Raw genomic sequence first — 23,007 nt, forward strand, 5'->3', positions numbered from 1 at the left:
ACTTTTGATCTCAACTGTATAATGGTCCAAAATATTGGTTATTGGTCTACTTGATCTGTAATAATCGGTATCGCATCGGCCCTGAAAAACACATATTGGTGGACCCCTAGAAAGAACAACATTTATGTGAAACATAAATGACTTTACTGTGACCCTTTGATTCATTTAAAAGCATTAATTTCTTTTAGAAAAATCATAAGAACTTTTGAATGGTAGAGTAAATTCAAGTGCATCTGAACATTTGGTAGTGTAATATCGCATCATTGCAAATAAACCACAAAATGCAGAGACTCTTTCTGTAAACATTTTATTTGGAAGTTTGTCATGACTAAGCATGGAGTAAAGACCGCAGATGTTAAGTCATAGTGAGTTCACATTTAGCTGCATCACCACTTTAACCACACTGGCTTAGCATTACATGTCCAGTGTACCACATTTATTACTTTAATCTGATTTACAATATGGTCTAAAAGTGCAAAACTAAAACTAGTGGGGCAGATCAGGCCAAAACAATGGCAAATGTATCAGTAACGAAAACAACTCGCAGCAATGCTTACATGGTAATTTTAATCTATCTGCATATGATGCATTACTGGGGTGTCAAAATCTCAAAAAGAAAGATTTACAAACACTTCACAGTCAGACACTAAAGAGAGAGCAGAGGAAATGAAACATCAGACCTAACACTGAATGAATATTTAGATATCTATGATAGATTACTCATCAAGATGCGTTCTTTATATGGACGTATATGAAGAATGCTCGCCCAGCATTAATATACAGTATTTTTCCATAACAGACTATGATAGATTCTATCAACCAAGTAGTAAGTTCAAATAGTTTCTGTTTTAAGAGTTAAAAGTCAAACCGTCCTTTTAAAATACCTCACGTTGAACTGCAATACGTCACTAACAGTGTAGACAGAGGCAAGTCAGAGACCATGCTCCCTACACGACTCACAGATGTGTGCCAAATGCTACCATGATTTCACTCCTGTGTATTTAACAAGGTACAAGTGTATTTACAGATAAAGCTCAATCCCTTCTTCAACTAAACCCAACTTACGCCAAGTTCCCTTTCTATATTTTAAAAAAAAATTAAACAAAACACCCTGCCTTTCCAAATGTGTTTGTTAGTCTGAACTATATTGTAGTAGCATATATTTCCTGTACCTATAATGATAATAAAATGTGTTTGGTCAAATTAGAGATATTTACATAATCTATCCTTCTAAAGCAGTTGACCATAGCTATTAACAGATTCACATTAAACATTTCCCTATGTTGTGAGCAAAGTGCATTAGGATACACTAACATTCAAAAGCTTAAGGTTAGTATGATTTTATTTATTTTTTGTGTTTTTTGGAATGAAGTATCTTATGCTCAACAAGGCTGCATTTATTTAATCAAAAACAGTAAAACAATATTCTAAAATATGATTACAATTTAAAATAATTGTTTGCTATATTTAGATATTTAAATGTAATTCATTCCTGTGATGGCAAAGCAAAATTTTCATCAGCCAATACATCAGCCTTTAGTTGTCACATGATCCTTTAAAAAGCAATTCTAATATGCTGATTTGCTTCTTAGTAAACATATCTTTTTATTATCAATACTGAAAACAGCTGCGCTGCTTCATATTTTTGTGGAAGCCATGATAGATTTGGTTTCGGTATTGTTTGATGAATATAAAGTTGAAAGGAAAACAAATATTTGAAATCATAATCTCCTGTAACATTATAAATGTCTTTACTGTTACTTGTGATCACTTCAATGCATCCTTGCTCAAAAGTATTAATTTCTTAAAAGACAAAATAAAGTAAAAAAATCTTACTGACCCCAAACTTTTGAATGATAATGTATAAACAGAACCTCCTTCTTAAATGAACAAGAGTTAAAAAAAAAAAAAAAAAAAATTGATCTAACCGCTCACCAAGCCTGCATTTATTTGATCCAAAGTAGAGCGCAAACTTTTGTAAAATTTTGAAATATTTGTACTATTTCAAAATAACTGCTTTCTTTAGGGATTATAGAAACTAGTAGAAATTACAGAAATTAATACTTTTATTTAGCAAGGATGCTTTAAATTGGTCAAAAGATAATAAAGACATTTATAATGTTACAAAAGAAACCTGAAAAAATTCTACTCAGCTGTTTTCAACTTAATAATAACAACAAATGTTTTCTGAGCACCAAATCAGAATATTAGAATGATTTCTGAAGGATCGTGAGACTGGAGTAATGATGCTAAAAATTCAGCTTTAAAATCACAGGAATAAATTACATTTTAAAATATATTCAAATAGATAACAGTTATTTTAAATAGTAAAAATATTTCAAAATTTTACTCTTTTTGCTGTATTTTGGATCAAATAAATGCAGGCTTGGTGAGCAAAAATCTTACTGTTCAAAAACGTTTGACTGTTGTGTATGTGGATATTAAAACTTCATAACGTGCTGGATAAAACAAAATGGGTAAACAATTTCAAGTCACAAGGTGCACAAGGTATTAAAAAAAAAAACACCCTCAGAAAGGTTTCAACAGAGCATAAGAATAGCATAACGGTGAGTAAATGATGACAGAATTTTCATTTTTTAGGTGAACTACTCCTTTAAGAAGAAATGAGTAAAGTGCCTAGAAAGAAATTTCACAGAACAGTGATTCTGGGATGCTTTGACACAATTTGTGGCATCTAAATCACCTCCCACTCTTCCTCCAGCTCCTCTCCACTCAGAGAACCTGTGTTGCCATGGTTTTTGCTCCTATTGTTTTGCAGAGTCTTGGTAAGGCGCTGGTTGAGAGCTCCAGCAGGAGCAACAGCCCACAGTTCATCCATCGGGGTCACTGCGAAAGACTTGCTTGGTCAGTTTTTTATCATTTACGTGTGTAGATATACATGATCACTAACCGACTCTAAGCGCTCACCTGCAAGCCAGCTGACCAGTCCTGGGATCTTCTTCCAGTAGTCTCCAGCTGGGTTCTTCTCTGTAATGCCGTATCGTCGAGCCACTTCACCATTATAAAGGCGAACCCAAGCGGTCCTCATACTAAGAACCAGTTGGCTTGCCTGTAGTCCTATAATTTGGAAAAAAAAAAAAAACTTGAACCAACAACCATTTAAACAAGCTCCTTCTCTAATTAAACATCTATAAAAATGAGTTGAAGAATAATAAAGTCTGAATACAACAATAATAAAACCATGAATGAGATTATGTAATTAACTATACCAGGAATGTGCTCCCAGGCAGTTCCAACAGGCATCTCCTCAGTAATGCCGACACGCACATGCACATTGCCTCTGTTGTCCAGCGCCCACAGCATTCGGTCATTAGGACTAGTCTGAATTTTCACCAGGTGAAGGCCTGCAGGCTGCTCAAAGAGCACATGAGAATAAGAAAAGTGCATAAGGCTGGTGAAATAATGACATGGTGTATTCAAAGGGCCAAATGTATCCCTCACTGGTCATGGTAGAATTGATCCATGTCATCTAAGATCTTCTTTCTTCAGTCGAAAAGAAATTATGGTTTTTGAGGAAAACATTCCAGGATTTTTCTCCATATAGTGGACTTCAATGGTGTCCAACAGGTTGAAGGTCAAAATTGCAGTTTCAATGCAGTTTCATAATACCAGCCACAGGAATAAGGCTGGTATAAGCGAAACGATCGGTCATTTTCTTAAAAAAAAAAATTATATACTTTTTAACCACAAATGCTCATCTTGCACTAGCTCTGTGTCCACAACTTCATGCATTACGTAATCATGTTGAAAAAGTTGTACGCGGTTAGTTCCTTGTATACTTCGGTTCAAAAAGGTAGGGTATGTTGAAAAACTTTTCTTTGCATGTTTGCTTTGTAAACACTGGGTCGGTACTTCTGCCAACATCACACATGAGCTTTCCAACGTTACTACATAATGCCTGAGGTCAATGAGCTGAATCAGGTGTGTTAGATGAGGGAGACATACAAAATGTGCAGGGCAGGGGTGCTTCCAGGACCGGTTTGAAAACCACCTTAGAGTATGACATTATAAACCTACTCAGGTGCAAGCAATCAACTTCCAGATTAAACACCAGACTAATTGCCCACCTGACATCAATAGTAGTGGTGTTGATTACTTCAGAATAAAACGAGCTGTTTCTTGAGGATTCCACTGTCAGTAGAGCATGGTACGGCAAAGAATTCGCCATGGTTTATCCGGGATAAAGTTGTAGAAAGGCACAAGTTAGGAGAAGGCTACAAAAACATTTCAAAGGGTTTAGCTGTCCCTCGGAGTACTGTTCAGAGCATCATTAAGAAGTGGCACCAAAAAGTGTATAGCACCACTAGCCCAGCACATTGCCTAGATCAGGCCGTCCATCCAAAGTGGATGACAGAGGCAGGAGGACTTTGATAAGAGAAGCTGCCATGAGGCCAAAAGTAACTTTGAAGGACTTACAAGACTTTTTGGCTGGGTCTGGTCAGTCTGTGCATGTGACAACTATCTCCCAAGCTTTACACGAAGCTGGCCTGTATAGCAGCCTTTCTTAAAAAAGTGTCTCGCTCAGACATTTGGAAAAGTCTGATACCTTCTGGCAAAATGTGCTATGTTCTGATGAGACCAAAATTGACCTTTTGGTCTGAACTCCAAGTGCTATTTTTGGTGAAAAGCAAATGCAGCACACCACCCAAAACACACCACACCTACTATGAAGCATGGTGGTGGCAGCATTATGTTGTGGGGGTGTTTCTCTTCAGCTGGGTCTGGCCGATTGGTCAGTATTGAAGGGAAAATAGATGCTGCCATGTACATCCAAACTCTTGAGGAAAACCTACGTCCCTCTGCTGGACAGCTGAAGATGGGCAGGTTGTTCACCTTTCAACACGACAATGATCCTCAACATACTGCCAAAACAACAACGAAATGGCTTAAGGATAAGAAGGTGGATTCCTTGAGTGGCCAAGTCAGAGCCCTGACTTAAATCTAACTGAAAATCTGTGGATGGATTTTAAGACAGCAGTCCATTGCCGCTCACCACAAAAATTTGACTGAACTTCAGTTCTGCAAGTAAGAATGGGCAAATATTTCTCAATCAAGGTGTGCAAAGCTAGTACAGACATATCCAAAAAGACTGATGGCTGTAATTACAGCAAAAGCTGGCTCTACAAAGTATTCCTTTTGTTTAGAGCCCTTTGAAGCTGCATTGAAACTGCAATTTGGATCGTCAACCTATTGGGCACCACTTAAGTCCACAATATGGAGAAAAATCCTGGAATGTTTTCCTCAAAAACCTTAAAGGAGAAGTCCAATTCCAAAACAAAGATTCACATATAATGTACTCACCCCCTTGTCATCCAAGATGATAACATGTCTTTTGTCTTTCTTTCTTCAGTCGTAAATAAATTATGTTTTTTGAGGAAAACATTTAAGCATTTTTCTGCTATCTTATAATGGACTTCTATGGTGCCCCAAGTTTGAACTTCCAAAATGCAGTTTAAATGCAGCTTTAAACGATCCCAAATGCCATTGTAAACAATCCTAGCGAGAATGAAGGGTCTTATCTAGCATAACGATCAGCTATTTTAATAAAAATAATAAAATTTCTATACTTTTTAATGTCAAATGCTCGTCTTGCCTTACTCTGCCTGGACTGTTTTTTTTCCGGTTCATGACAATTAAACTCCCATCTCATGTTCTCCCTCAACTTCAAAATCATCCTATATTGCTGTTTTACCTTTTTTGTTAAGGGTGTTTGATCTTCTTTGCATGTTCACTTTGCAAAGACTGGGTCGGTACTTCTGCAGTGATGTAGGATGATTTTGAAATGATTTTTGAAGTTGAGGGAGAAAATACGATTGCAGTCTTTCGACATACCCTAACTGTCTTGAGCCAGAATACACAGAGCGTTTGAGATTAAAAAGTATTTAAATTGTACTTTTTTAATGAAAAATAACCAACCGTTTCGTTAGATAAGACCCTTCTTCCTCGACTGGGATCATTTACAACTGCATTTGGGATCGTTTGAAGCCGCATTTAAACTGCCTTTTGGAAGTTCAAAATCGGTGCACCATACCAGTCCATTATATGGAGAAAAATGCAGAAATGTTTTCCTCAAAAAACAATTTCTTTATGACTGAAGAAAGAAAGACGTGAACATCTTGGATGACAAGGGGGTGAGTACATTATATGTGAATCTTTGTTTTGGAAGTGGACTTCTCCTTTAATTTCTTTTCGAATGAAGATAGAAAGACCTGAACATCTTGGATGACATGGGGGTGAGTAAATTCTCAGGAAATGTGTGTTCTGGAAGTGAACTAATCCTTTAACAAAACCGTATTTACTGTCACTTTGGATCAATGTAATCTATTTTTGCTGAATACAAGTATTAACAGCATTGAAATAAATCTTACCTACTCTTAACATTTAAACATTAGAGTATTTAAGCTGGATGTAAGTTTGTGTATGAGCTGAAACTACATTAAAGTTAGGATTCTGCAGACAGTACAGTCATGTCAAATACTTGTTTACCTGTTCGGGAGGTTCGATGCAGATCCAGGCAGGGAGCATCATGCTAGGGTTCAAAGGTTGAGTTCCAACCCGAAAATACACCATTCCATTACTATCACACGCCCAAACATTTTGACTGCCACAAGACAAACTGAGAAACTTCACGTGTCCTGTGAGTAACAAAGAGAGATTTCCCATGTCACTATGATACTCCAGTGAAACATGATTAGCATTTGAGTGATTCAGAGAATGAACATCCCATTTATGTAAGACTAAGAAAATTTTCCATCAACCAAAACCTGTATTACTCATGAAATACCACACCTTTTATCAATAAACCATATGATTGGTCATATTCATGTCAGTAAACAACATCAGATAAGTTACACACAAAAGTTTTTAAGGGTTCACTTTATTACACTTTTAACGTGGTGAAATTCCTTAAATGACTCACTGTACCTGGAAACATTCATCCATCACAATCCATCTGAGGGTGACTGACAAAATAGACTGTGACCTTGTGCAGGGTGTCCGAACTAAGCTCTACAACATACATCACATCTAGCACTATTTCACTAATGTATATGTCAAGGACATCCAGGGCCATTTTTCCAGACTCTTTAGTGAGCAGTAGGACTGTGGGGGGACTATAGAACTGTGCAGAGGTCTTGTCTGTACACTATGATATGATAGGGAAACCTTGAAATGACATTTATACGTCATGTGGGTTTTGTTGAGGACTTAGATAGCAAATCTTAACATAACATGTGATACACTAGCACACATTCTCTCCTCCTTTTGCAGCTCATATCATCTGTCACACTTTCCATGACAGTGTTTATTTTGCAGTATGATTACATTATCTACAAAGCAATATATATATAATCAAAACACTAATTTACATTACCACTTAAAATTTTGAGTCCAGAGTTTATTTAATTTTTTGCTAGCACTTTACAATAAGGTTCCATTGGTTAATGTTAATGTATAAACTAACATGAAGAAACAACGAACAATACATTTACAATACAACACAATACAATTACAGTTATTTATTGTTAGTTCATGTTAATTCAAAGTGCATTAACTAATGTTAACAAGCACTTTTGATTTTAATAATGTATTAATAAATGTTGAAATTAACATTAATGAAGTTTAACAAATGCTGTAGAAGTATTGTTCATTCTCATGTTAACTAAAGTGGTTATTGTAATATGTTCACTTTAAAAAAGCAAACTTTTATTTAGCAAGGATGCATTAAACTGCTCAAAAGTCACAGTAAAACATTTATAATGTTACAAAAATATAGTTATTCACAAGTTTGTCCTGAACAGTTAAACTGTCTGCGGTTCTTCACAAAAATCCTTCAGGTCTAACAATTTTTTTGGTTTTCGAACATATTTATGTACTTGAACTATTTCAAACAATGACTGTATGATTTTGAGATCCATCTTTTCACACTGAGGACAACTGAGGGACTCATATGCAACTATTACAGAAGGTTCAAACACTCACTAATGCTCCAGAAGGAAAAACGATGCATTAAAAGCTGGGGGGTGAAAACTTTTGAACAGAATGAAGATGTGCACATTTTTCTTATTTTGCCTAAATATTATATTTTTTCATTTAGTACTGCCCTTCAGAAGCTACAGAAGCTGCTTACATGTTTCTCAGAAGACAAAATAAGTGAAATTTACCCTGATCTTCAAATTCAAAAGTTTTCACTCCCCGGCTCTTAATGCATTGCGCTCCTTCTGGAGCATCAGTGAGCGTTTGAACCTTCTGTAATAGTTGCATGAGTCCCTCAGCTGTCCTCAGTGTGAAAAGATGGATCTATAAATCACACAATCATTGTACAAAATTAAATGACATTTGTTTAAAATGCAGTTGCTTAATAGAACTGTCACCCAATGCAAAAGTGAAAAACAGAAAACCTGAAATGTACTTCATATATTGATGTGTTGTTTCACATTCTTTCACTAGACGAAACACACCTATCTACCAAATCAATACAAAAAAAAAACGTGTTTCCCTGATGAACACAATGAATAAAAACAAAAGATTGCTTAGATGTCGTCACACCCGTGACCTTTGGCCGCAAGGGCTTTTCACACAATGTGCTGATTCATTACCAACAGAGCAAGATAAAGCAAAGCTGACGCTTCAGTTCAGCGGATAGCCTTTTTCTAAGCCATTAGTGTTTGTCTGCTGTGGGATTTTAAGAGTTTTCCTAAAATGAGACGACTCAGTGAGAACAAATGCCACAGGACAAGTAACACAGAGTAAAGTTCATGAGACACTAAAGAACCAGTACTTCAAGACACTTTATTACACTAGACGAACTCCAATAACCCTATCTGAAAGTTAGTCAATAGGCCTGAGTCTAAAAACACTGAAAACATCATGTGCCTAGTCTGTACCCGATCTAAAAATGCTCATAGATCCAGGACTAGCCCCAGACTCATCTTTCACATTGCCGCCCACATGAAAACAACCCGAGACGGACAGGGCTACAGCTGTTCTATCACATGGCTCTGCCTATTTGTGTCTCCATCCTGTCACATCACAAACACACACGCACACAGACACAAAACACACACTTGCGCTCAATAAACAAATGCCTTACATTGATGGCACCGAAGTGCAAGGCGTGTAATTAAAATATGTCTGATGTAATCAGATTAGATCAGCCTGCATTGTCATTTCAATGGAAAGCTGCATTGATTGCATTTGTGAACTTTGTTACCAAATTCACTGATTAAATGTGTGTTTAATGCATTCCTAAAGCCTAATCACTGCAATATTCAATACTAAAGGATTGCTCTCTTCCTCTCATGACCTTTGATAGTTAGCTTACCGGCTTTATTACAAAATATGTGTTATGCAAGAACCACCTGCTTGAATTAAAAATATAACCAGCACCCCTGGCAACAGACGGCTTTGATACACAAAACCATGGCTTGCTATTTAACCTGCTGGAAGCTCAAAATTCCAAGAAATGGAAGTTAAGACGTGAAAGTGAAAGCTAAGTGTGTTTAGTAGAAGTATAGCTTCTGTGGAAATGGGAGTGCGCTGGTTACGTGTGAATTTGACAGAAGTAGGTCAGCGACAGGCCATGTGGACAGCCAGGAGACACAGTAATCTGAACTAGGAGAAACAAGAGAGGGTCCTCAGCAAGGTATGCCCAACATGCGTCATTCTGTCACACATGACCTGTGTATACGGCACTTGAGACCTTGAAGAGCAGTGACATTTGAGCAAATTATTTAAATCATGTGTCAAAAAACATCATCATCATGATGTTATCTAATGCATACGTGATTAAATGCAAACAAGCAAAAAAAATAAAATTAAATTTAGTTATTAGTAAAATCTTACATAATCTTACATTTAGTGAATCTTACATAACATGTCGAAAATATGTCCAGGTCAAATCTCAAGTCTCATTACCATTATGTTCAAAAGTTGTTGTTAACACTTTTATTCAGCAAGCAATTAATTAAACAAAAGTAAAATCTTTTATATTTTTTACTAAAAATTCCATATAAAATAAATGCTGTTCTTTTGAACTTCCTACTCATCAAGGATCTCTGAAATGTATCACAATTTCTATAAAAATATGAAATATTTACCCTACCAGTCAAAAGTTTTTGAACATTAAGATTTGTAATGTTTTTTTAAAAAGTTTCTTTTCTCACCAAAGCTGCATTTATTTGATCCCAAGTACAGCAAAAACAGTACAATTTTGAAATATTTTTCCTATTTAAAATAACTGTTTCTATTTGAGTATATTTTAAAAAGGAATTGAATTTTTAGCATCACATGATCCTTCAGAAATAATTCTAATATTCTGATTTCTTCCTCAAAATATTATTATTATTATTATTAGTAGTATTATTATTATTATTATTATCTTCATTTAAAACAGTTTTTTTATTTAAATATTTAAAAGAGTATATATTTTTTTTAATTTTAGGATTATTTTATCAATAGAAAGATCCAAAGATCAGCATTTATCCGAAATAAAAAGCTTTTGTAACATGACGATAAAGACATATGCAATGTTACAAAAGATTTCTATTTCAGATAAATGCTGTTCTTCTGAACTTTTTATTCAAAGAAACCTGAAAAAATTCTACTCAGCTGTTTTCAACATAATAATAATAAATGTTCAGCAAATCAGCATATTAGAAAGATCATGTGACTGGAGTAATGATGCTAAAAAAAAATTAGCTTTGAAATTGCAAGAATCGCAGAAGTCTCACAGTTCAAAAACTTTTGACTGGTAGTGTATACTTTTTAAATAATTTGCAATCATATTTGCTTTAGTACTGATGATACTGATGACAAAAACATGTAATGAGAATGGGGGTGCTTAATTATCACGAAACCACTGGCACAAATGCAAATTATTTTCTTCATTTTTACTTCTTTGTCCTTGGATTCATGCTCTCACATTACAAGAGTTTAAATTTAGCCGGCATGTGATCCACTGATAAAACCATTGTTAATGGAAAGAAAATTCTCTCACCAAGCTGGCTGAGGTCCAGTAATGTCCAGTGCATTCCTATGGAGCAACTGGCAGATAAAGTGCGGATGTGAACACGGCCGTAGTGATCTAAACCCCACAGAGCGTCACGACAGGCAGAGAGCTGCACCATCTCTACATCTGGGGGAAACTGTATGGTGAAGGGCCGCATCTGGAGGTCTTGGTCCCAGATACAGAACAAGTCTTTCCTGCTCTGACCCAACCATAGAAAACTCCCTGTGGAGACATCAGTGAGACGTACAAACATGCTTCAATATACAGTTTTAATTATGCACAATAATATTTAATTGCTTTCTGCATGACAGCAGTTACTGCATGGGTGTGAATGTGAAGACAGGATTTCTAAATACCCTCTTTTGCTGGAACAGCAGAGGAGAACACAAAGGCCCATTTTGCGGCAGAGGCTGTTCCTCTGGGTACAATACTCTTCCAAAATGTCCCTGTATTAAGATAAAAATCACTTTAATGTAATGAAATTTTCAAACAAGAACAAATCAAAGGATCCTCAGTCAATAGGAGAGCATATTTCAGTTCTAAGCCCCTGTTTCCCACGCTCATTGTGTCATACCGATGAGGCTGCCTTTGGCAACGTGAAACTCATTGCGTCCAGAAGCAATCCACACGCCGCTGGTGCTGACACTGATGAGGCTAGGCTGGCACTGAGAGTGCTGGGAAAGGAAGGCCACACGCAGACGTTCAGCAACCCGCTCAACTGGAGCTCTGGTGGCTGTGGCGACAGTCTGTGTGGCCTGGATCAGAGTCTGGAATAGGCTGCCCTGATCAAACACCACATAGTCTGTGATGCTCACCTAAATGAAAAAAGTAATGAAGACAAAAAAGATGGTCATTGTTTTGTCAAATCTAAAACATTTGCTCACAGACATTTTTACACAAAATGTGTGATTCATCTACAGAAAGGGTGTTAAACACACAGCATACAGGAAGAAAATCTGACCAGCTGTAGGACAGGATGTATTTTGCATGCGTATGCTACATATATGTACCTGCCACCAGTGGTCATCTTCACCCTGGGGGTTTTTAGCCGTTACCCCCGTTCTGAACCATAAGTTGCCACTGGTATCCAATGCCCAGACTGTGTTATTCTCACCAAGAGCAATACAGATGGGTTCCAGACCTTGGCTCTCACTATGGGCACACATAAACAAATATCTCAATGTTTAAATTTATTTCCATATCAAAAGCCAGCATAAAAATTTCGCCATTTATGCACAATATACAGTTGAAGTCAAAAGTTTACATACACCTTGCAGAATCTGCAAAATGATAATTATTTTACCAAAATAAGATAGATCATACAAAATGCACATTATAACATAAAAGACATTTACATATAGTCTGCAAGAGAAAATAATAGTTGAATTTGTAAAAATTACCCTATTCAAACGTTTACATACGCTTGATTCTTATTATCTAAATGATAACGAGGGTGAAAACTTTTGAACAGAATGAAGATGTGTATTTTACCTAAATATCATATTTTTTTTCATTTAGTACTGCCCTTAAGAAGCTACAGAAGATACTTACATGTTTCCCAGCAGACAAAATAAGTTAAATATACCCTGATCTTCAAATTCCAAAGGTTCCCCCCCTGGCTCTTAATGCATTTTGTTTCCTTCTGAAGCATCAATGAGTGTTTGAATCTTCTGTAATAGTTGCATATGAGTCCCTCAGTTATCGTCAGTGTGAACAGATGGATCTCAAAATCATACCGTCACTGTTGGAAAGGGTGCAAATACACAATTATGCTGAAAAACCAAAGAATTTGTGGGACCTAAAGGATTTTTCTAACGAACAGTAGGCAGTTTACCTGTTCAGGACAAACAAGGGACTCATGAACAACTATCACAGCTGTGGATCATTCAGATAACAACACAATATTTTGCATTTTGTATGATCCCTCTTATTTTGGTACAATAATTAACATTTTGCAGATTCTGCAAGGTGTATGTAAACTGTTGACCTCAACTGCATATAAACAACATGCCTTTGAAATACAATAATTAAAACAGCACAGTGTTAGGGCTGGCAGGCCATAAATCAAATATTCATTCACATGGTGCGACATGTATATAAACACATTTAAACATACCTTACCTTTTGAAAATATACTTTACAAAAATACTATACATGTACTTTAAACAAATACGTATTATTTGTAGCACAATATAGCATCTAATGAATTTTAAGTCTCACATTTTTACCAAAAATAGCAGTGCAAAATAATGTGGGCACAACTTTGATCTTGCATTAGGTGGCACCCTGAAGTTCAAAGTAAAATCTGTGTTCTAAAGTAAAATCCAGAAACATTGTTTCATTTATTCCTTATAGTGAATTTGCCACCTGCTAAGAGAAAACCACACTGACAAACATACCTGACGGTGTCATACTTCCAGTGTTCCCCTTCTGCACAGTAGCTGCTAAGACCCTCTCTGTAAAACACACCCCTCTGCTCACTCAGTGCCCACACCACACTGCCCCGTGCTGCTATCTGCGCCATGGGGCACGGACAGTCCACTTTCACTGACCTTGCACATGGCCTGTCCACACTTAGCCCTGAAAACACATGGAGCAACATTATTGCAGCTGATTCATGAACAATTTCATAGTTACTATTCTCAATGAAACAATTAACATGGTTAGTAATATGTTCACAGTACTGTAGCGAATTACCTCTACTGGACTGGTAGAGGTCATTAAGGGATGACCAGGCTTTAACAGAGCTTTAAGGTAATGGGCAGAGCCAGCATGAGATGATTATGTCCTTCATATAATATCAAAGCAAAGCTCAGCCCAAAGTTACTTTAAAGCAAAACAATCTGACAACAGGAAACACCTATAATTGCAAAAACGTGATGTGACATGTGATATGACTATTTATTATGTCACTGATGTCAGTTTTGAGGAAAATTAAAGTGTCATCATCAGGTCACACACCCATATAATTGCTTTCTTTTGTGCAACACTAATGGAGAAACTGTAAACACTATTTTCCATTCACTTACACTGTAGTATAAATGATATTTTGTAAGTTAATTCAGTCTTTTTCCAAGTCATATGGAGAACTTTTATGGTGCTTTTACATTCTTCTTGTAAATACTCAGCCCACAACTAACTAATATATAGAAAATAGCAATTAGTGCATTTTTCCTTTTGTGTCACAGTGGAGAATTAAATTCACATGGGTTTGGAACAACATGAAGGTGAGTAATAATGAGTAAATTCTCATTTTTGGGTGAACTGTCCTGTTAATGAAAAGACAATGACTTATTTTCAAGAACATACAGCACTCTCTAGTGGTCCAATAGTGAAATAACATTTCAGTGTGATCTGTGGTGATACAAGCACTGTCTTTGAACTTAAAATACTTTATTCTATCCCAGCTAAACAAACATTTGTTGGTTAACTTCCCCAGGAAGTGTAAACGCTTCAAGCTCTGTTCAGCTATCAAAACATTACTCTGTTTATTTGAGCATCTAATACGTTTCAACCAATGTTATAAGTTTGGGCCGGCACTATCTGTTTTTCCAAAAAGTAGAGGTGTTCGGAAACCCGTTTGAAAATAATAATTGTTGCAATTCTTGAATTTAATAAAGGGACAGTTCACCCAAAAATGAGGGTGAGTAATTAATGACAAACTTGGGCGAGGATACTTTGGGCGAACTATGCCTTTAGGTAGAACATGTCATTGTAATGTGAGATCAGTATGGTGTGTTTATTCCCCCACACCTGTCTGTATGTACATGTCTCCATTAGTGCGAATGATCCAGGCTGTCTCATCACCAAGTGCTACAAACGCTGTGTCGTCCAGAGCTTTGTACCAGTGTCTCTTTCCCTTGATGGTGACTTTCCCGCATGCGTAAGCAGTCATGGTCTTCTGTTCCACCTTCCATAACAATGAGCCTATGAAAACACATCAGCAACAGGACAACACTTAGTCTAGAATACATTAATTAATGTTTGCTGAAGCAGTTGTATGCTTATTTAATAACAAATCAAAACCATGCCCCTTACCTGATGGGGACAGAGCCACCTGATGGACATTTTCCTCAAACTTCTGCCAGCTCAAGCTACCGTTAAGAAGACCACTACAGAAAAGGCCTCCTTTAAAGTCTAGACACCAGATATACCTGTCTGTCACTACTAGACTGAGAATGCCATAGCCAGGCCCAGTGTAGCCCATCCAACTTTCAGCCAACTGCAAACAAAGAGAAATACGTACAGAAATTGTGGTGATTCTCACAAAGACTTTTAAGAATATTATACTGCTGTTCAATGGCAAGGATGCATTAAACTGATCAAGAGTGACAGTAAAGACATTTACAGTTGATCAAAAGTTTACATACACCTTGCAGAATCTGCAAAATGTTCATTATTTTACCAAAATAAGTTTAGTATTGATCTGAATAAGATATTTCACATAAAAGTTATTTACATATAGTCCACAAAAGAAAATATGTAAACTTTTGACCTCAACTGTATAATGTTACAAGAGATATTTATTTCAAATAAATTTATTCCTTGAACTTCATTCTTTTATGAATCCTGAAAAAAAGTATATCACAGTTTCCCCTAAAATACTGTTTTCAACACTGATAATAACAAGAAAAACTGCATAACAATAATTTATTTCTCTTTTTTTTTAAGTTATTTTCATGGGCTTTTTATGCTTTTTTATTGAGTAGAAAGACGACAGGAAGATATTGGTGGGAGAGAGGGGAGCGGGATCGGAAAAGGACATCAAGATGGGAACTGCCCATTGTCGACGCGCTAATCACAAGGTTATTGGCGCCGACATATCAGAATGAATTCTGAAGGAGCATATGACACTGAAGACTGGAGCAATGGCTTTGCCATCAAAATGAATATTTTGATCAAATAATTGTAGCCTTGGTGAGCATAAAAGACTTCTTTCAAACTCAGAAACATAAAAAAAAATCTTACTGACCCCAAAATTCCAAAAGGTGTTGTATATTACACAATTATATAAATCATAGAAGAAACTTTGTCCTGATCTGATACAGATCCTTGATCTATTAGTTGGTTAGTTCTCTAACCTGGTCAGCTTTGAGGAGCTGCGTCTCTTCGTCCTCTTTCTGCTTAGCAGATGAGCTTTGCAAGCTCAGGGCATTCAGTCCATCCCCCAGACTAGCACTGGATGGCACTCCATGTGCGTAGATGTCCTCCTCGTCACTAGATGGCGTGGGTTCTGGTTCTGGGGAGTAACCCAGCGGCCTAATGGGATCGTAAGATAAGTCCAAATTAAAGTCTCCATGTAAACTCTCTTTAAAATGTTCTTCTGAATCCTTCAGGGTGTCTTTGTCCTCCTTCACGTATTCCTTCATGATGTCCTGCTCGTCAGTTGTCTGCATGTATGAGAAGGTACATTCCAGCAGCATGTCCACGTCAGGCGTAGCTGCAATTTGCTCATTCTCTGCAAACACGTTTTCACTGTACACCTGACACTCCATGTCTTGTAGTGACAGTGATGTAGGGCAAGGCGGTAGGGTCTCTGCGGTTTGGTTAACTGGATCCTGACTAGGCTCTTCGCTCTGTAAGGGTTCTGATGGGCTCTGAATGGGAAAGGCATCGGAGTTGTGGGATTCGGAACCGTCCTGGTCGGGTGAGCCAGCACTGTGCAGATCGAGGCTGCTGCACAGGAGGCTGGTGTGGTCAGAAGGAGGCTCGCTCATGGGGGTGTTTAGAACGTCACTGCCTGCACCGTCCTGGCTTAAGATGCTCTCTGACCAGCTGCTGCGTTCGTTGACACGACTCCCACTATCTACAACAATGTATGGAGAACATCAGTGAATGGGACATAATCAAATTTACACACCACATCATGTGATACTGAACCTCTTACCCTGTCGTCTCCTCTTGCCTTTCTTCTTCAGCTTGATAGCTTTGACCACTAGCTCCTGCTGGAAGTCTTCTTGGGCGATGGTGCTGTACCGGCTGGAGGAAAGCTCCGAGGTGGAGGCCTCTGTGGCGGTAAGCATGCCCTGCGTGCTCTCCCATGAGGTGATCGAGCTGCTGCGGCTGCGGGACTCCATTGTACCCAAACTGGCCCGCTGCTGCTCCAAGTCCTCTGCCACCTCCACAGCCTCTACCACATGACTGAATTCCTCCAGATGCTGCTCCTCCTGCACCTCCTCTGACTCCTCAACTTCATCATGCACCTCCTCTGAGTTAGGACTGGCTTGAGTCTCCTGCTCTGTAATAATGGGCATGGTCCTGATTGGCTGAGCGGTTTCGACGGAGCCATTAGGAGGCAGCAAAATAGTGGGTGTGGAAAGAGGAGATGTAAAACGGTAGGAGTGGTCTAATACTGAGGGGAAAAAAGCAAAAGAAAGATATGTATGTAAGACACAATGGCCCCAAAAGGAGTGTGGACACTCAAGCAATAATTAAAAATGCCTTTTAAGCTAAATACTACAAAAAGAAGTTTTCTGACTTTTTTCTTGCGACTTTATATCACGTAATTCTGAGGAAAAAAGTCAGAATTGCAAGTTTATACCCCATAATTCTGACTTTATTTCTCCAAATTGTGACTTTATTTCTTAGAACTGAGTATTTTGTCTCAATTTTGACTTTGCAAGTTTAAACCTCACAATTTTGAATCATGTAATTCTAAGAAAAAAAGCCAGAATTATGTGTTTACATCTCACAATTTTGCCTTCATTTCTCCAAATTGTAACTTTATTTCTCAGAACTGTTTTTGTCGCGATTCTGACTTTTTTCTCAGAATTGTGTTTAAAACTCGCAATTTTGAGTTTTTCTCACAATTGCGACTTTGTCACGTAATTCTGAGAAAGAAAAGTCAGAACTGTGAGTTTATATCTCACAATTCTGACTTTTTTTCTCCAATTTGTGACTTTATTTCTCAGAATTGTGAGCTTTTTGTAGCAATTCTGACTTTTTCTCAGAATTGTACATTTAAAACTCGCAAATTTTAGCTTTTTTTCCTCGCAATTGCAACTTTATATCACACAAATCTGAGAAAAAAAGTTAGAATTGCGAGTTTATATCCCATAATTCTGACTTTATTTCTCCAAATTGTGGCTTAAATTCTCAGAACTGCGAGTTTGTAATCACGCAATTCTGACATTTTATAACTCGCAATTGCAAGAAAAAAAGTCTGAATTGTTATAGACTGCAGCTAAGTTTAGGGACAATAAATTTGTTTTTTTTGTTGTTTTTTCATTCAGTAAGGATACATTAAAGGGATAATTTACGCCATAAAAGTCAATGGGGACCAGCAACTATTTGGTTTCCCCATTTTTCAAAATATCTTCTTTTGTGTTCAGCAGATGAAAGAAATTCATACAGGTTTGAAACAACTTTAGAGTGAGTAAATGATGACAGAAGTTTCAGTTTTGGGTTAATTAGCTTTTTAAAATGGTCAAAAGTGATCACATTTTAAAATATAAATGTGCAGTAAATAATAAAAAGTTAAATTGTAATGATATTTCAAAATGTTTTTTGGTCAAATAAATGCTGCCTTGTTAAAAAAAAATATTTAGAATTTATCTGCTAAGAATTAAATATTCTCTTTATGTTGAGAGAGAGAGAAGGGGAAAACATCAACAACCATAACTCACAAAGTTACGATTTATACCAATTGACCCATAAAGGATGACTAAGTAAAAACACTGCAATTTTTCAACTGCCAAGGGCAAAATAGGCTTTTTCCTATCCCTTAATATCTGAGTACTGCTGATGGAGCAGAATGCATGACTAAAACTGCCATTACGGCATCAGTACTGCAACTCACGGTTAGAAACCAATCCCTCAGGGCAATTTGAGATCCGCAAAATGTCCCGATCTCCTTTCAGAATGAAGATTTCATTCTCAGTGCATGACACAGACACTATATCTCCACTGCTTTCCAATCCTCCAATGATGACCTTAATGAGCAAATGAAATAAGTGAGAAAATTAAGTTTGCATTGACAACATTTCAATTATGGATATAATTTAGATTTAAAGTGTACATTCATACTTGATTGGTACAGTCCACAACATAAACACTATATTCGTTCCAGCTGAGGACCCAGCCCTCCTTCAGGAAGCAGCTGACTATTCCCAACTGTCTTTCTGAAGGTTTATAGCCACCATTGTGGCCTGAACGAGGGAACAGCTCAAACTGAGGTATATCCTGATTAAAAAGTGGCTTTAGGACGTGGGTCTCCCCGACACGTCCTCGCACGTCTGTCCTCCACAGACGCAACCCTGGCCTGGATGCGTAAATCACCAGATCGCTCTGCTTGCACAAAGCTGGTTGGAAGCAGGCACCAAATTTGCCATTACTGTGAAAAGACAGCCAGATTTTAAAAAATTCAGTATAAACTCAGACAGTGCAGCAACCCTGACAATGATAGACTATTTTTAGGTGAAAACTGATTGGGGGTTTTGTACCTTTTACGTGGTTTAGTGCCCAGCTGATGATGCGACTGCTCTTGCGTGTAGAAGAGCATCGAGCGCTGATAGGATGAAACCAAAAGTACTTTCTGACTATATTCCAACTGAACTATTGCTGAAGGCTCTTCAAAGAGGACCACTGGATTACACACTCCCTAAAATACCAATGCACATACACATATTCAACCATTAGATAGTAAAACTAAATCAGATGTCAGATAGACAGATTAAATCTACTGCTTATAAAAGGCTTACCTGATCCAAGTCCACAGCAGAGTAGACCACCCTCCCTTTATCATCACCAGAGAAGAGCTTCATGCCATTAGCACTCCACGCTAATGCAGTAATTGTGCTTTTGTGCAAACCCACAACATCAAACCTTCTCAGCTGCAACAAGACGACAAAAAATTAGACACCATGGACCATTCACTAATAAGATTTAATCAACAATAGTCAGATTATTAATTAGATATATCTGTATTTATGCTTTGTCACTGTAGAGACAAAAAACAGCTACTTTGGACATAGATATATAAATTATGTTATTATGTATTTATATGATTTTATGTACACTACCAGTCAAAAGTTTTTGGACAGTAAGATTTTTGACATTCTGTAAAGATGTCTTTTCAGCTCACCAAGCCTGCAATTATTTGATCCAAAGTACAGCACAAACAGTAACATTTTGAAATATTTTTACTCTTTAAAATAACTGTTTTCTATATAAATACTGTGATTTCAAAGCTGAATTTTTAGCATCATTATTCCAGTCACATGATCCTTCAGAAATCATTCTAATATTCTGATTTGCTGTTCAAAAAATATTTAGTATCGAAAACAGCTGATTTTTTTTCAGATTTCTTTAATGAATAGAAAGTTCAGAAGAACAGCATTTATCTAAAACAGAAATCTTTTGTAACATTATAAACATCTTTATCATCACTTTTGATCAATTTAAACCATCCTTGCTAAATAAAACTATTAATTTCTATAATTTCTTTCCCCCCCCCAAAAAACAAATTTAAACTGCTTCCAACTGTTTTAAATATTGCTAATAAAAATCAGCACATTAGCAAATCAACATATTAGAATGATTTCTAAAGGATCATGTGACACTGCAGACTGGAGTAATGATGCTAAAAATTTAGCTTTGATCACAGTAACAAACTGCATTTTAAAATATATTCAAATAGTACACAGTTATTTTAAATAATACAAATATTTCAAAATTGTCCTGTTTTTGCTGTACTTTAGATCAAATACATGCAGGCCTGGTGAGCAGAAGAGACTTCTTTAAAAAAAAAAAACATTAAAAATCTTAGTTTAAAAACTTGACTGGCAGTGTAGTACATATAAACAAAATCTAACCACTTATTTAATGAAACCTTTGTAATCAGAGGTAAAATTGTACCTGTTTGTTTCTACCAGGCAATGGTGACACAAGCTGAAAGAATGCAACCCGGCCTGATGCCGTCCCAACAGCCACAAGATCATCGAAACAGCTCAGCAATTTCACTGCAGTAATAGCTTCACATTTGCCCTATTAAAACAGATTATAAAAATACATTGTATAAAACACCACCCATCCAGATGAGCTCAACCGTGGATGCTGCAGAAGAGTGAGAAAGCACTAAATGGACTTACCTCTAAATTGTATTTGTTCATTTGGCTTACTCTCCTACAGTAAAGGTACAGCATACCGATGCTGCTGCCAATGGCTATATAATCATTGTTGCTGTCCAGTGCGGTCAAGTAGACGAGGACCGAACGGAAACCTTTCTGGATTTTAGCAGGTATGGCATTGAGAAGGTAGTAGAGGGGGCAGAACTCCCTCAAGGGCAGAGGTGCTGGATGGGTGGCCATGGTCACCCTATGGATCTGTGCTCCCACTGATGATCAATCAATCTTAAAAGAGAATTTCAAAAGTCCATTTCCAAGTATAGTCTTTTATGTTTTATGATTATAACACATAGGATATTATATAGCTTTATTCTTTTATTGCATAACTTAATCACGTGGACAGTCAAAAACAGCTACTCATTCATCTCTCTAACACAACACGTCCACTTCACATTGACACTTCAAGTATGAATCGCATCTAAACATCCGTATAATGAACTAAATAGCGAACACACCCACAAGACAATATTAATAACATTAACCACGCCTCACACACACAACACAAGAGCATCTTCTGCTATTTTCCATCATTACAAAGGCTTCATCGTGTTTAACACGGTAATGTAGGACAGTAAACGTCCAACTTTTAATCTGTGGCACATTCACTAGTTTGAATAAATAACAAAGGCTAATAACAAAAACAGTCGTTTGCTATTTGCTGTACAGGATGTGTATGTTTTCTAGTTAGCGAACTCTACGCAGTAACGTTAAACAAGCTGAGCGTTTCAGTTTCTACAAAACTTACCACAGGGAAAAGTTCACATTGATTCTCAACCGTAAACGTTTTTATACTTCATATGAGGGCGATCTGTTGACATTTCTGCTGCTTTGACAGATAGCTCTTGTTGACAGGCTCGTGATTTTCTTCGCTGTGTTTTGGGTTGAAACAGAGATTTAACGCCAGCGACACCTACAGCAGCGGAGGTGAAACTCACATCGCTTAAATTCCTCTTCTCTCATGATACTAGCTTTATTTGTGAAGAATTGCATATTTCTTAAAGTTGATCCAAGCTTTGTGTCATTTAAAAATAATTTAGGATCTATGTATGATGCTTTAACAATGATAACGTCTGCTTGTCATTTGTAATAAAGTGAACTCTGCTCTCTGTGGGTTTTATTTACATTGATCATTTCATGTTGTCCTACTTGAAATATGTGACCCTGGACTACAAAACCAGTCTTAAGTCGCTGGGGTATATTAGTAGCGATAGCCAAAAATACATTGTACAGTGGGGCAAAAAAGTATTTAGTCAGCCACCAATTGTGCAAGTTCTCCCACTTAAAAAGATGAGAGAGGCCTGTAATTTTCATCATAGGTATACCGCAACTATGAGAGACAAAATGAGAAAAAAAAATCCAGAAAATCACATTGTCTGATTTTTAAAGAATTTATTTGCAAATTATGGTGGAAAATAAGTATTGGGTCACCTACAAACAAGCAAGATTTCTGGCTCTCACAGACCTGTAACTTCTTCTGTAAGAGGCTCCTCTGTCCTCCACTCGTTACACGTATTAATGGCACCTGTTTGAACTCGTTATCACTATAAAAGACACCTGTCCACAACCTCAAACAATCACACTCCAAACTCCACTATGGCCAAGACCAGAGAGCAATCAAAGGATACCAGAAACAAAATTGTAGACCTGCACCAGGCTGGGAAGACTGAATCTGCAATAGGTAAGCAGCTTGGTGTGAAGAAATCAGCTGTGGGAGCAATTATTAGAAAATGCAAGACATACAAGACCACTGATAATCTCCCTCGATCTGAAGCTCCATGCAAGATCTCACCCTGTGGGGTCAAAATGATCACAAGAACGGTGAGCAAAAATCCAAGAACAACCAAGGGGCGACCA

At 37.1% G+C, this 23,007-nt stretch overlaps 1 protein-coding gene across 1 annotated transcript; it reads right to left on the reverse strand.

The window, feature by feature from the left end:
- Nucleotides 1–290: 290 nt before the first annotated feature.
- Nucleotides 291–22,033, reverse strand: tecpr2 (tectonin beta-propeller repeat containing 2). Its single transcript, XM_051133031.1, has 20 exons — nucleotides 21,899–22,033; nucleotides 21,118–21,378; nucleotides 20,885–21,013; nucleotides 19,729–19,860; nucleotides 19,471–19,628; nucleotides 19,055–19,361; nucleotides 18,828–18,960; nucleotides 16,917–17,381; nucleotides 16,111–16,835; nucleotides 15,068–15,251; nucleotides 14,783–14,956; nucleotides 13,429–13,609; nucleotides 12,040–12,181; nucleotides 11,604–11,844; nucleotides 11,386–11,475; nucleotides 11,018–11,251; nucleotides 6,508–6,656; nucleotides 3,231–3,372; nucleotides 2,929–3,078; nucleotides 291–2,847 (listed from the first exon to the last, which is right to left on the reverse strand). Exons 2-20 carry the CDS (start codon nucleotides 21,334–21,336, stop codon nucleotides 2,696–2,698), a joined length of 4,107 nt encoding a protein of 1,368 aa, XP_050988988.1. The 5' UTR covers nucleotides 21,337–21,378; nucleotides 21,899–22,033; the 3' UTR covers nucleotides 291–2,695.
- Nucleotides 22,034–23,007: the final 974 nt, after the last annotated feature.

The sequence above is a fragment of the Labeo rohita genome, chromosome 17 (genome assembly GCF_022985175.1).
Source record: "Labeo rohita strain BAU-BD-2019 chromosome 17, IGBB_LRoh.1.0, whole genome shotgun sequence".
NCBI classification, from domain to species: Eukaryota; Metazoa; Chordata; class Actinopteri; order Cypriniformes; family Cyprinidae; genus Labeo; species Labeo rohita.